Source organism: Mauremys reevesii, linkage group 1 (genome assembly GCF_016161935.1).
Source record: "Mauremys reevesii isolate NIE-2019 linkage group 1, ASM1616193v1, whole genome shotgun sequence".
In the NCBI taxonomy this organism is placed as follows: Eukaryota; Metazoa; Chordata; order Testudines; family Geoemydidae; genus Mauremys; species Mauremys reevesii.
In genome coordinates, this window is record NC_052623.1 from 64,430,691 (window position 1) to 64,446,764 (window position 16,074).

Genomic DNA, 16,074 nt, shown 5'->3' on the forward strand with positions numbered 1-16,074 from the left:
AAAAAAAAAATCATCTAGTAAACAAGAAGTGCATTATTCACCATTTTCTAACATCCATAAAAAGGTAAAAAATAAGATTCCAAATAAACGTAAGTTAAACTATATACAGTAAAAGCTGTGTTATCTGGCACTTTTCCAACTGGAAAGCTCTAGAAACTGGCATTTTGGGAGGGGGTGCAGGATGGCATCTCTGGGAGGGAGTTTGAGTGCAGGAGTGGGCTCAGGGCAGAGGTTTGGAGCATGGGGGGAATTTTGGGGTGCGGATCTGGGTGGTGCTCACCTTGGGCCCCTCCCTGCAAGTGGTGACATGTCCCTCCTGCCGCTGCCCCCACCCTGAGTGCCAGCTCCGCAGCTTCCATTGGCCGGGCACTGCGGCCAAGGGGAGCTGCGGGGGTGGCGCCTGCAGGCAGAGGCAGCACGCAGAGCCGCCTGGCCACGCCTTAGCCTAGGAGCAACAGGGACATGTCGCTGCTTGCGGGGAGCTGCCCTAGGTGAGCGCCGCCTGGATCTGGCACCCTGAGCCCCGTCCTGTGCCCCGACCTCCTATCCTGAGCCCCCTCCTGCATCCAAACTCCATCTCTTAGTTAACCGGAATTTTTGACTTACCAGCACCCCCGCACGCCCTTAACATGCCGGATAACAAAACTTTTACTGTAACAGCTTAAATAAGTGTGTATCGATATAGTGTATCCTTCTGGAAGCACCAAATTTTGTGTAAAGGCTGTATTTACTTTGAAATCAACATATTTTAATGGTTACTAGCTAATGAGACTCAACCTTTCTTTAGGAAAATAATTAAAAAGTAGAAATGCAAAACAGCATTAAAATTGATTATTTAAATTACGGTTTCCTATTTTTTGATTTAAATCATTCCACATGTTACACATTATCATTAACAGAAGTGTCAAGGAAAATATTACCCAAACATCATTATTTGTATTGTGCTGGTGCCTGGGAGCCACAGTCATGGATCAGGACCCCAAACATACTGAACAAAAAGACAGTCCTTGCTTCAGAGAGCGTACGCTCTAACTATAAGACAGAAACAACAAATGGATACAGATGCATTGTTGGGGGAGTACATGTTAATTCATTTGCAATATAGTAATACAATGAATTCTGGTCACTAAATGTTATCTGTCATGCATTTGAAAAAGCTTAATTAATAATAAGCCACCTTTTGTACTGCAGAGAGTAAGGTATAATGGTGTTGATAGTGTATTCTTATTTTTTTATAGTGCCGCCTTTGGATATTATATACGTGTGTGTGTGGGGGGGAAGCAATATATTATTGTTAGTTTAACTAATGCAGTTAACCCTGTAAATTGATTAAGTATTATAAAATTGATTTCCCTGTCCCATATTCATTATTATTTTTCTGTGATATTCATTAATAGTGGTAAGATGTCATGGAAGTTGCAAATTTCTAAATATTCCTAAATGTATTTAGTTACTAAGTTATGTCACTGAAATAAATAATTAACAATTATTCCTTCTAATTAATTTAAAAAAGATATTTCCCAATTTTGTGCATTTAATGTATTTATTGACTGAGTTGGTAACTGTTGAGTGCTTACGGCTCTATCCTAACTGGGGCTCAATCAAAATTTGTTGAACAAGTTAAAAGTTGAAAGAGGAGACACAGAAGCAGACCAGATGGGATTAGGAGTCTGCACTGCATTGGTGTTCATTGTAGGACTGATTTTTTTTTTTTTTGGATTGTGGTCAAGCAAGTGTAAGAGCACTTCTTAGAGAAACTTAGGAAGAATTAAAGTAATTTGCTGAATTTTATGGGGACATTACATTTCAATTGCTCTTGGCTATCTGTTAAATTGTTGGCCGAGAGAGTCAGAAATAAAACTTCCCCCTTAAAATTTTGGAATCCTTCCCTCCCTCTGCCTACACAAGAGTGCATATGGAGGGAGGCAAAATGAATGTTCCTACTCTTGCCAAAACATAGTCAAAAAACAATTTTCCTCACTACTTGCATGTAAAATATCAACTGTATTTTATGCTTTTAATTTCCGTGGTTGTTGAAGAATAAAAAAATAGTGATTGTGCATTCAAATAAATGCATTCTACTTAATTTCATAAATGTTGTTCCAGTGTACTTAGTTCTCAGATATACTTGTCTCTGTCTAGATAACCATGCCTGGGCCCTGATCCTGCAACTGGCTTCAAATGCATGGATCCCCATGAAAGTCAGTGGGCCTTTACTGTAGGTTCAAGTGTCTGACCATGCAGATCTGATTACAGAGGATTGAGACTCTTATGTGCAATTTGATGATCCTTGAAAGCAACATGCTGTGCGCTCATAGCATGCTGTTTCACTTGGAATGGTTTGTCTCACCAATTTTTTTTTCCGGTTAGCAAAGTACATGATTCTCATTGACAGCTGGATATGTGCCAACATTTAAAAATGGAATCAATCTTATGTTATCTAAACACATGCATACAAAACTCCATTTAAAATAAAAAACCTAGGTTAAGTGTGAAAACACTTTTTCCATGTTCAGAAAACTCAAATGGCTGAATGGAATTTAACTAAAAATTCTTTTTGGTTCAAAAGATGTGAAGAAATTACAGTCCAAAGTGTAATTTTTGTGTGAAGGTTACTCATAAGTACACTGTTATTATCACAATACTATAAAAGATCTATCCTTTTAAAATTGACAATCATCTTAACTTTTCTGTGGCAGTGAATTCCAAAAGTCTACTAGTTGAGTGAATAGTAAATTAAAAATAACCAGTTCTGTTTGTTGCCTTTGTTTTTTTTTTTTAAATAAAGGCGCATTCTTGTTAAAGCCAAGATGAATGGGAACTCTTTATCAGTGTGTTCCTATTCCATATATCATTATATGCTTCTATTGTGTTCCTGTGACTCTCCTCCTTTTTGTGCTACATAATCCCATTTTACTCACCTTTCATATGTTGACCCTCTCCCCTTCCCATGCTGTCTTTAGTACTGTTCTTCTAAATTTTTCTGTTTCAGATGTCTCTTTTAATATGAAGCCTGTGAAAGTGAATGCAGTATTTGATGTGTAGTCTTACTATTAATATATACAATGCCTTTTTAATATATGCTGTATTCTGTCGTCTCTCCCTCCCCAAAATCCAAGGATCTAATTGCATGGTACCTTAAATTAGAGTGAACGAAACACCTGGATAAACTGTAGGGAACAACCTTGAACTGGAAGGGAGCTGGGCTAGTCTAGACTTGATGTTTCACTCTCTAACTTCGACAGTTTATCTTTAGACTTTTTAACCATTGCTGCACATTGAGCTATCCACAATGACTCCTAATTATTTTTCTCAGAAGACTGAGCTAATTTGAACTCATCGTCTATATACAAATTGAAATAATTTCTCCTGTTGTGCATTACATTGCATTTATTTACATTTCATTTGCTGTTGTATTGCTCAGTCTTCTAGCTTCAATAGAACTTTCTGGAGTTCCTCAATATTCTCCACAGTTTTTACTAACCTAAATCACTTCTTGTTACTGGCAAGATTTACTATTTTGCTATCTTACTTCACCCTTCAGATCATTAATAAATGTTAACCATTGTTTCTAATCTCTGGTACATCCTACAATTAACTTCTCTCACATCATGTAACAACGTTGCACATACAATAAAAATGTGGTAATGTGAACATTGATTATCTGAAAGAATGTTATGTCCCAAGCAAAGATTTGGATAAATAGTCAGGGGACTGGGAAAGCCTCTTGCAGAACCCTAAGCTGTCTCCTGCAGTTTATAGAAGGGTTAAAGAGCTTAAGGACTTCAGTGTATAGTTTTCTACAGAGAGAACATTGTGGTGAAGTCAAAGCTCAGGGAAAGAGCCAACATTCAGATAACCATGAGATTCAGATAACGAAGTCTTAGTGTAGTGAAGAAATGGAGAGATATTGTCAAAGGTGCCAGATCTAAAATGTAGGTTACATCAGTGGTATTTTTTTCTTATGTAATGAATTTTTCTTAAAACTGGCTGTGGATTGTTTTCACATAAACTGGCTTTCCCAAGCTGATTTTTTCTGTATAAATTGATATCACTTAAACAAATTGAGAATCTTTTTGGACTCAGTTCTCCTGCCTCATATCCTCCTCTCCCCTTATAACTTCCCTCCTTGCTCCCAGGTAAAACAGATTATGGCTAGGAAGATTTGTCAAGCATAAGGTGTATCTGTTTGCAAAATGTATTGAGTTCTTTCAGTGATCACAAGAATTTCAGAAGTACATCAGCATTCTTTCTTTAAAGCACAGCAGTTGCAAACAGCCATACAATTACTAGCCATGCTCATTGTGCATGCTGGTTTAAGTAGTGGAGGGGAGAGGAGAGGATGGCTGCCAATAAGCCCTCATAAACAGTGAGGGGAGAAATGGGAATTCCTTAGAAACGTACATTGCCAAACTCTGAGCCCTCTTTACCAGTCAAATCCCATCTCTGGAAAGAGTGGTTAAGTACCATTCAAAGTGCTCTTTACATTTGAAATCACTGAGGTAATCGTCAAAACACATGTGCCCAAAGAAAGCAGCTGTTCTGTATGTTTGCTGCCTGAATGAGCAGAACAGCATCTGATGTTCTCCCAAAGGGGGATGTTGGGGAATCCAAAGCAGGTCCATAAAATAAAATTAAAAGCTCCCATTGTTGGTGTTCAGTTGACTAGTTTATACCAATTTTATTAGTTATCAAAGGCATCTCTTTAGTCAGGTACATTCTATTTATTTATGATTCTCCTGTTCCTTTATTCGTCACTTCTCCTGTAATTTATAGCATAATATGTTCTTTTTACTTGTGAATTCAGTGACAATAGCTCCAAACTAAAGGATTTTACAGTTTTGCTTTTTTTTTTGGTTGAAGTAGTACAAAATGTCAAAAATTAGAAGGAAGGTCACAGTGGAAAATACCAAGACCATATCCGATAGCACATCCCGAAGACCCAGTGTGTTTGAAAGGCTTGGACCCAGCACTGGAAGTACTGCAGAGGTGAGTTGTAAAAGTGTTGTTCTCTTCCTTCCCACCCCAACAACTTCTTTTCCAGGACATAAGTAGTGGGGTAGAGTTGTTCATGAGTACTGAATATTCAGTCATTAGTGATGTAAGTAAAGGTAAAGAGAACACATTCACACATAGATGTTCAAGATATTAATCTTTAGATTTTCAAATTACTTGTGGTGTTCCAGCTTCTGATGAGGAGCAGTAACAATGTACATTTACTAATATTTTTATAAACCTAAATTTTTTATCTGGCAGACTTAATGCTCATTGTTGTTTTTTAATGAAGTAAATTACTGGTGGATGGAAATCTCAGATAAATGGGAGTAAATGTGGACTCATTTGTTTGTTCTGCCACACTCACACCAATGGTATTTCCAGAAATGAGTGTGAAATTCACCTAGTAATGTCTGTCTCTTAGACACAGTGCCGTAACTGGCTGAAGACTGGCAACTGCCTCTATGGGAACACATGTAGATTCGTACATGGCCCTTCACCACGAGGTAAAGGCTATAGCAGCAGTTATAGAAGGTAAATCAAGAACTCACTTTGAATTGTTCACATGCTGTAGGAAAATAGCTTTTTCAAGTATGTCTTCTGTAAAAATTTTAAATGCTGTGGTGTGCCTAATGGTATGTTTTATCCATAACCTTATTGGATTGTGAAGCTGCTGAAAACAAATAACTTGGCAAAATGCAGTGGGTTTTCCCTGGATTTTCTTGTGTGTGTAACTTTAAAAAATAATAAAATGCTCTGGATGCAGATTAACTTCTTTTGCATGATAGTGTTTTAACCTGCCTTGAAATGGGACATGCAAGTACTTTAATAAATGGATTTTTGTGTAGTGTGTCACTGCAACTTCTGTCTGCCTCTATCCTCTACTAAAATGCTGTTTTGCAACTGTTTAAGGCAGTACTCTCAAAATCACAGCCCATATCCTTTTGCCTTCACCAGTAACAATATTTTTGTTGGTGTGTGAGGTGGCTGTTCTTTTTCTCCAGTTGTGAAGAGACATGCTAGGACAGTGGCTCTCAACCTTTCCAGACTACTGTGCCCCTTTCAGGAATCTAATTTGTCTCATGTACCTCCCAAGTTTCACCTCATTCAAAAACTACTTACAAAAACTACTGAGCTTACAAAATCAGACAAAAAAATACGAAAGTGTCACAGCCCACTATTACTGAAAAATTGCTTGCTTGCTTACTTTTTACCATATAATTACATATAAAATAAATCAATTGGAATGTAAATCTAGTACTTGCATTTCAGTGTATAGTGTATGAGAGCAGTATAAACAAGTCATTATCTGTATGAAATTTTAGTTGTACTGACTTCACTAGTGCTTTTTATGTAGCCTGTTGTAAAACTCGGCAAATATCTAGATGAGTTGATGTACCCCCTGAAAGACCTCTGCATCCCTCCCTCCCCCCCAGGGGTACACATACTCCTGGTTGAGAACCACTGTGCTAGGATAGGAAAATGTGGTTTCATGACTACCTCTACAGACAAATGTCCAGCAGATTAAAAAAATGTGTCTTTGTTGTTAAGTAAAATCAATGCAATTTATAATGTCTTATTATCTACTCAGTGCTATCTTTCAAAAAGTGCACTGTGTAGTAGCATGAGTCTGTATCATTCTTTCTGAAGGGAAAAATATGATTTAATAATTTTCACTTCAGCACTTTCATACAAACATCTCAAAGATGTTACAAACAATAATGCTTCACAATGCCCCTCGGAGGTAGAAACTAGCCTCACTTTATAGATGGGTAAACTGAGACACAGAAGTTAAGTGACTTGTTGAAAGTCAAACAGGATGTCTGGCATGGATATTATGGTTCTATTCCTGGCTCTGTTTCCCATTTCTGTGCCTTAATCTTAAGACCATCTTAACTTTCATTGTTTATAAAACTGTAGCAACTGGGATATAAAATACAGGTTATATTTAACCTTTTTTCTCAGTATGCAAGGAAACTTACTGTAATGTTATGTGCTGAATTCTCCAAAGAGCAAAGGAAGAGAGGTGCTTTACATGTAAATGATTCTAAACCTACCTTTATGTGCTGAATGTCACTTTCCCTTGCTACAGTATTTGGAGTATTGAGTGTATAGCCCTTCTTGCGCTCTCTCTTTTTTTTTTTTAAAGCTGTTTACTTTTAATGGCTAGCAGTTTTTTTGTGTTTAATTTTTTGCTTCATATGAAGGCATGAATTTATCACTGGTATTCAGGAATAATGCTGGTTTACATCTTTATTTATATTAACATTTTTCTCCTATAAATTATATGAAAGTCAAATTGCATAGCTTGCTGCTTACTGACTCAGAACTTTGGATAAGTGAGCAACCAGAGCATTTGGAAGCTTGCTTTAACTCATCCATAGGTCTTAGCAAGGCACAAAAGAGTCTGTTCTACACTAAAGAATGTTGGCATCTTCTGTACCATTTTGTATCAGGGAACATCTGTTCCAAGAACCCGTACAGTTATACTGTCTCCAAGTAAGTCTTGTAAATGCTTCTGTCTGCACTATTTCAGCTCAGACATTCAGTGCTACAGTATCTGGGAAGCCCAGATGTTACGGCTGTACTGGGTCAGTTGATCCTCTCAGTGTAGTCCCATGATTGTCTTGCAAGCAACTTTGGTAGCAGAAAACATTGCCACCTGTCCCTGCCCCTCCAATTCCAGGCCTGCCCAAAAGAAACCACAGTGATACTTAATATATCTGTCCTGACCATTACACCCTTCGCAATTCAGGCCATCCTCCTACGGTAGGAAAACAAGACACTTCTTAGCTTCTTCAAACTTCAGAAACATTAACATAAAACTTTATTTGAACTTTAACATTCCCTGTTCTCTTCCCGTGGGTCTTGGTCTGTTCATGACAAACACAATGTAAAATAGATCGTCAGACAGACACATCCACACACACACTGCATTCCTCTTGAGAAAATTAAGAATTTAACAACACATCAATAAATTACTATATGTTCATTACTGGGGGACAAGGATGGCATCACAATAGACAGCTGCCTGAGCTCTATCTCTGAGACATCAGAGTTACTCCACAATCCCAAATTGAATCCTAATTATTTACTTACCTGCTAATGGTACCTCAGTAACCAGTTGTTTGGCACTCCTTATATACTACCTGATGTCTGGTACACCTTCTTGAGGGTTCATTTCATGAGTTGGGGCATGAGGTACAAGGTGACTGGCTGGACTTCATTATTTTGCCTGGAGAGATGTCTTTTCTCTGTATCCTGGATTGTTGCAGAGGAATCCAGGCACATAGCGCCATCAGCAGGTGTAGGGAGATCTGGTTGCCTTCTGCAATATTGTTGTCATAGAGTTGTTTGAAGGCACAACTCACGCTCATCGCAAACTATGCACACTGTACAAAACCACTTGAAACAATTGTTGGAACAAAGCACTGATGAAACCAAATACAGCATAAGGTTAACAGGTACAAATATGTGTATGATGTATTGAGAGGCACAACTAATAGAGAGATGAACTGAAAACTGATGCAGTCTTAATTACGGTCTCGCGACCACTCAAGCATAATATGTGCACATAGAATATACACTATATATAAATATACACTGTGGATGTCTGTGTGTAGTTTATATATAAAATCAAACTGCTTGCATTATTGGATAGGTGCCACAATGGTGCCCAAAACAACTGGAAGGACTGTTGCGAGTGGACACATGCACTGGTTTACGCAGCTTGGTTTGCGTAGCATTAACATGTTGAACTGCTGCAGGAAGTAATGGTGCTAAAAGTGCTTAGCTGCAACGTGAAACCTTGATATGGTGAAATTCTCTAGTGTAGACACAGTTAAAATATGGACCATCTGTGTATCTTATGTAAAAGTCCCTGGAGAAAATACAGGCTTACTAAAGGGTACTTTGTTAGGAATTTCTGTTTAAAATTGTTACTGGAGACAGCTGTAGACTGTCTCCAGTCCTTTGTATACTATAACATGCACACTTAATTGGAATCACCCGTGGAACTAAAAACCTTACATTTAGTGTCCATAATGCAGGAATTTCTGTCTTGTGTAGTATATAGAAAACTTAAGACCTTTTAAAGGAGCAAACATTATTTAAAAGAAACAACTTCCGGTGCACCAGATGAAACAGCTGCAGAAAATTTACTAGAAAATTCCAGTCAGTTTGTGGAGGTTTTTTTCTGTGCCCTAACCCAAAGTACCCAAACCAGCCAATGCCTCCTAAGCAACCACCTGCTAAGGAGTAAACCTATTAACTTAGTTTCACCAAATTAGTTATTTCTACTGTCTTTATGTTGTTTTATTATTTGCAGGGGGAAAGGGTTTACCTTTATTTCACCTCCGTGTTTATCTCCCAGAGCAATAAAATATGACAGCCACACAGTGCTTTTTTCTGCTTCTAATTTCCTGATGGCCTTCCTCATCTTAAAGTAGTTTTGAATAATGCCTAAATAAATTGAGCTGTTGTTGGCTTCCAGCTTTTTCCAATTTAGAAATGTGTATTGAGAGGAGTGGGTTTGGTGGGTTTCTCCAGTTATCCTGAAACTTAAGGAGAAAGCCCTATGCATTCCAATAGCATCAGATTATTTCTGTTGGCTGGTACATGAGTTGCATTCTCACTAGGTTCTGTTGCTTTTCTGATTTGCCCACAGAGAGTATTATGAGAACAGTGCTTCAACCAGTGTTCTAGGGGCAAAGTATGTCATCTTTAGATTATATATGTAATCCCTCGGCCATGTAAATGAAATTTGGTCAATTCCACAAGTCCTGCTCCTTCATGTAGCAAGTTTGGGATTTTTGATGGAACTGATTTTTAAATAAAATAGACACAAAGAACATTAAAGAAATACCACTTTTTGTAATGCTGAATGCTATTTGTGGAGGGAACAAGTAGCATATTGAGCATCTTTGAAGAAATATTGATACAGCTCAAAGGAACATTTTTTAGAGGATTAAAATTACTTTTAAAAATGATCTATAATTTACTTAAAACTATAAATTTAAAATATGGTGCAAGTATGAATGCTAGGAAGGTGACTTTTAATTATATTTTTGTGCAGGGTATTTTGTTGATTAGTACTGCTGGAAAAGAGAGCAGATGGAAAAACCCGTTACTGTTGAACCTTTCGTCTGACTTGAAAATGACGTGTGTACAATTTTACTGCACGTTAAATATTTAAAAGCAGGAGGAGGATAAATAGGAATCACTGTCCTTTTTATTGGATCTCTTTAAGATTGTACCTTATGGCCATGTTTAACATTTTAATGATGGAAAATATTGCAGAAGAGGAAATTGAAACATAAATAACAAGGCTTCAAACCAGCAATTTTTAAAAGTAGAAACAAATTTTATTTTTTTCTTAAATAGCTGCATGTATAGGAAATAGACCTATTCTATAATGGGGAAACAACCCAGCACAAAATATAGAAATCTATCATTCCTAATGACAGCACAAATCCCTCTTGGAAAAAACAAATGCCCTGAATAGTGGTTTTCAACCCCTTTTTCATTTGTGGACCACTAAAAAATTTCAAATGGAGGTGTAGACCCATTTGGAAATTCAACCTGTGGTCCCCTACCTTAGACTGAAAACTGGCTGAACAGAAATCAACTATAAATGTTGCATGAGCTTGGCATGGCATTTGATGCAGCGTGAGAAAGGATGCTAACCTGTGGACTTCTGGGGTAACAATAACACTTCTGGGTTTTGACCTGTCAGTAGGGTTAGTCATATCGTTTTGATTAATGAGAACAATGGAATACCTTTTCTGGGATCTGAAACTTTATTTTCATAATCACCTTTTGCAGACCCCTTAGACATAGTCTGTGGGCCCCAAGGGGTCTGTAGACCACCAGTTGAAAACTGCTGTCCTGAAACCAATGGAAGTTTCATTATTTCAAATATCAGACAGGTTTCCTGGAGCTAGTAGTTCATCAGTATCTTCCAGTTTAGTTATAGCTACACTGATAAAGATATAAAGCTAATAGAATTATCTGAGTTGAGAATCTGCAGGAGGAATTAAGAGGCATTGCAGATACACACAGCTCAGTATTCAGCTAGGTTTATTTGGTGAGAACAATAGATGGCTTTTAACTTGAAAGGCCGTGCCTTATATTGATACAAGGTATTCCCTAAGAGGGGAAATAAGCTATACTGGCATAAGGCACCTCTATACCATAGCACATTTGAACTAGGGGAGTTGTACTGCTATAACTATTTCAGGTTTAAAAAAAAAATCGTACACCTGATCAGGATAGTTATACCAAGACAAAATTGCAAGTAGTCCTGGCCTTAGGGTGCAGGAGGTTGGAACCTGAATTCAGGTAGGCTTCCTTTTGTTTGGCAAAAAGGCCAACGCTATGGGTGAGTGGCAATTTTGAATGATGTCTGCTCAAAGGCCTTATCTATGTTCAGAGTTGCACTTGTTTAACTTTAAATCTGTTTAAACAAAGATTTAGTTAAACCAGTGCAGAGCCCCATGTGGATGCTCTTAATGTGTTCACAGAAGATTTTGCACTGGGTTTAAATAAAGGTATGATTTTTCTTTTAAATCTAGTGCATCTTTGAATATATACAGGGCCAGAGATAACTGGAAGGGTTTAGTGGGTCATGAGTGCGATAACGAGAGCTAGACAATAGTTGAGGAAAGGCAGACATGGTCAACCTGGCTGGGATTTTGAATACAGTTGTGAAAGTGATGCTGCATCTGAGTTATAAGCTGCACTCTGCCCTGCATATGTCAGTTTAATTGGACTAGTAATACAATATTGTGCCAAGTCATTTTGCTTCCAGTGAGAAAATAACCCATTCCTGAAGTTCAGTCTTTCTTGACTGCTAGGAAGCTGTTACATGATCTTAATTTCCAAAAGCTGTTTAGTAACACCAAACCCATTAAGATTTCATTAGTTTTCCTCACTTTTGCTGGGTGGGGCTCTTAGGCATCATGGTTGAATTACTTAACTCAAATTTTGTCAACAAATTTTTCTATAAAAGTTAGTTACAAAAATCAGTAAAGGAAATTGAGTGTCCTTTTCCTTAAAAGGAAGCAGCTACATCATATCTATTTCTGCCTTATACAGGTCACCAGAAAGGCCCACTGGGGATCTTCGGGAGAGAATGAAGAACAAGCGTCAGGACGTGGAGGCTGAGCCACAGAAAAGAAATACAGAGGAATCGTCCTCTCCCGTTAGGGTAAGAATGGAGTGCATGGAATATCCAGCCTCCCTCAGTAGCAGTAGGTTAGTGTGTCCTAGAAACGTGGTCATTGTGAATTGTTTAATATTAAATAAATAACATAATGTGTTATAAAATATTTAATTTAATATTTAGTTGCCTACAAATATTTAATATTATTTTCCATCTGTATAGTACTTTGTCATGAAAGTTACCTGAATTCTTTACAAAATCCACAAGCTGCAATGCGTATTATAAAATTTTGACATTCAGCTACCTCTGGAGTGAAACTGGCAGCTATTTAACAATATAGCAGAACCTTTTGAAATTGTCAATAAAATGTACCAGCCTAAGCAAACACCTACTAGCTCATTTTTACTTTAAACACTGACATGTATAAAGCACCTACCCTTATTCGCATAATAACACATCATTTACTTGTTACTCACCCCAACTCCATCTTGCTTATCAGAAAACACCCCCTTCATAAGCCCATGTAGTCACTACTCCATGTATTAATTCCCCTCCATTCTCCCTTCATTCACTGTAGTTCATCAGCTTTTATCTCTGCAACAAATTCACCAGTTCTTGTTCTCTGCCTTCCCACCCCCTCCAAACAATTTTTTTCTCAGCGAAGTCTATTTCACCTTCTCCACTGACATTGCTATTGAAGAGAGACAAAGTTGGTAGAGCTCCTCTGCAACTGGACGACAGCTGCAACATTGATTTACTCTTTAAATATTTAAAAATTTTTCACAACCGTAAGGGCTAAAACCTTTCTGTTTTTAAAGGAATGTTTTGAATTCTGCGAGCATTATTGGCATTGTTTCTCTTCTGGGTCTGTTCCAACTTGCTGCATGTAAGTGGAAATTTGAAAGTCTGCTATAAAGGAATCAGCAGGAACTGCTGTCACTAAAGTTACGTAATGGTTTCCATTCTAACCTCGTTTTCAGTTGCTGATAACTTGCTGAAATTTTCAGTGCTGTCAACTCTCTACACTAAGGTGATTTTATTTAAGTTTGAGAAAAAACGGTTCAGTTCTTGAGTACAAGGAAAGTGGGCAAAGTGTATTTTTCCCATGAATAAAAAGGTATTATGACTTAGTTGCTGTGTGCAACCTTAACATGCACATTTTTTAGCACTTAACTAGGCAGCCATAATGTTCTATTCCTGCTATTCCTGTAGTAACCAAAGAGAGACAAACAAAAAATCCAAGCTAATCTTTTAAGTATATCAAAAGCAGGACTCTTGCAAGAGAAGTTGTGGGTCTACTGAACTACCAGTGAGTAAAGGGAGCAATTAAGGAAGATAAAGACTTTGCAGAGAAGCAAAACTGTTCCTCTGCATCAGTCTTCACCACAGGTGATGTTGGGGAGATATACCTGAAGAGAGCAGCTATTAAAGATGAGGCAAACTCACAGAATGAGTTGTCAAGAGGTGGTGCTGGAACAAATTGATAAAGGGCAATGGGTCACCAAGACCAGACAGTAAAGAACCAAGAGTTCTCAAGGAAGAATGAAGTGACGCATGTTAATGAAAATATACAGTCTAATTATAATAGATACTATTCCAAAGGATTGGATGGTCGCACAATTGGGTTTCTTTTTTTTCCTTCCCCCCTAAAGCTCTAGAGGTGAAGGTGAGAATCAAAAACAAGTAACCTTTATTTTGAAATAATTAAAGATAGTTACGAAACACTTTTTGGAACATGATATGATAGGGAAAATGAGCACAGCTCTTGTCAATTAAAATTGTTCTTCTTTATTCTACTAGAATTGAAACTTGTCCACAAAATAGCAGCTAAAGGAGAACTGATTGACAGAAATTGGACTTGAGTAGCCTCTCTTGAAACAAAAGCTTTCTGAAAGAACTAAACAGTCAAGGTGTGATTAGAAACTGGCCAAGAGACAGAAGACAGAAAGAAAGAAGTGGTCAGTTTTCCACAATGGGGTGCTCCAAAGAGATTCTGGAGAAAGGGTTGAACAGTAAGAAGACAATTTGCAGAAGATAAAAAAAAATATATTTAAGTTAGTCAAAACTAGGGACAATGATGAGGAATTTCACAGGGACCTAAAAAGGAAGCAGTTTTAGGTCAGTACAATGACAGATGTAATTCAGTGTTAACAAATGCAAGGTAATGCACATTAAAGGGAGTACCTTAAAGCACTCATTCACATTACTGGGTTTGAAGTAATTGTAACCATTCAGGAAAAAGACCTGGGATTATTGTGGATAGCTCAATGAAAACATCGGTTCAATGTGCAGTAGAAGTCAAAACAGCAAACAAATGTTAAGGTGTATAAGTAATGGAATAGAAAATAATTCTTAAAATATGCCATGATGTAAATTAATAGTCCACCCTCATCTGAAACACTGTTTTATTCTGGTCACCCCATTTGAAAGAAGATATAATAGAAGATGATGATGTCTGGAAGGTGAACAATGAGGTGAGAATGGCACTGTTCGGAGAGGAGCCAAATAAGCAGGGACGTGATAGAGGTATATGATAATGAACGGTAAATAGAACGTAAATTAGGCACTCCTGTTTACACTTTCTCATACTAGAAGAACACGGAGTATTCCAATGAAACTAAAAGACAACAAATGTAAAAATAAGGAAATTTTCTTGCAGTACATGTAACTAACCTGGGGAACTCATTGCCATAAGGCACAGTCCAAGAATTTAGTGTTTTTCATAAAAGGACTAGACAGTTGCATTAGACAGGAAAAAAACTTTTTTTAGAGGGGATATAAATCCTCATGCTTCAGCTAACCAATATCTGCCTGAAATTAGGAAGAAACTTCTCATATGGACTGGATATTCCATAATTGTCCATTCTGGGGATTCTTGCATCTTCCTTGGACATATCTATTTCCTGGCCACTTTCAGAGAAAGTATACTGGACTATGAAGACAACTGCTCTTATCTAATATGGCTATCCTATGTTCCTAGATATTTGTATGAAATTATTTTGTATGCAAGTGTAAGTAAGTGTATGCAAAATGTTTTATGAATAATGGGACAAGATCCCTGTGTTTACAATCTGATTTAGACAGGTATAATACTTAGAGCAGCTCAAATGCGAGTATGAGCCAACAAATTCCAATTGGGGGCTTGATACTGGGAAATTTCACAAAATAACTTACTGAGTGTGTGGATGGCTTGGTTGCACATACAGTAACTCCTCACTTAATTTCGTCCTGGTTAACATTGTTTTGTTACGATGCTGATCAGTTGGGGAACATGCTCGTTTAAAGTTGTGCAATGCTCTGTTTGGCAGCCGTCTGCTTTGTCCACTGGTTTCAGGAAGAGCAGCCCGTTGCAGCTAGCTGGTGGGGGCTTGGAACCAGGGTGGATCGGCAGCCCCCCTATCAGTTCCCTGCTCCCCTAAATTCCCTGTGCAGCAGCTGCCCAGCAGGCTAGCAGTTGCAGCTGTCCCTCCCCCCACTGCCATGTGGTGCTCCTGCCCTCTGCCTTGGAGCTGCTCCCCGAGACTCCTGCTTGCTGTGTGGGGAGGAGGGGAGGAAGAGGGGGGCTGATGTCAGAGTGTCCCCCTGCACCCCACTTACTCCATCTTCCATGGAGCGGGGGGGGGAGGGGGAACGACACACGGCAGGGCTCAGGACTGAGGGAGCTTGCTGGCAGCAGCTGTGGTCTCAGCAAGCTGATCTAATTAACAAGGCAGTGTACTTAAAGGGGAAATGCACATCTCTCTCTCTGTCTCTGTCTGCAAGCTGTCTTCCCTCCCTCCATTCCTGCTGCCTTGTAGAGTTCATGCTAGTTCATCATTTAGCAGTAAGGCATTCCTTGGGAAATATCCCACCCTCTGACTCCTCCACCTGAACCAGGCTTCACAATCATCATCACTGTGTACCAGTATTAAATTGTT

General features: G+C 38.3%; 1 protein-coding gene across 8 annotated transcripts in view; it reads left to right on the forward strand.

Moving 5' to 3' along the window:
* Window positions 1-16,074, forward strand: part of ZC3H13 (zinc finger CCCH-type containing 13) — a 57,130-nt gene that overhangs the window by 4,486 nt on the left and 36,570 nt on the right. For 2 of the 8 annotated variants that reach the window (XM_039484828.1, XM_039484844.1), the window contains exons 2-4: window positions 4,864-4,989; window positions 5,420-5,529; window positions 12,091-12,202. The exons of 1 other annotated variant lie outside the window; for it this stretch is intronic. In XM_039484828.1, coding sequence (XP_039340762.1) covers window positions 4,873-4,989; window positions 5,420-5,529; window positions 12,091-12,202 — 339 coding nt within the window. In that variant the 5' untranslated portion in view covers window positions 4,864-4,872. The remainder of the gene's footprint in view (window positions 1-4,863; window positions 4,990-5,419; window positions 5,530-12,090; window positions 12,203-16,074) is intronic. 5 more of the 8 variants (XM_039484789.1, XM_039484816.1, XM_039484835.1 and 2 more) reach the window with 4 other exon arrangements.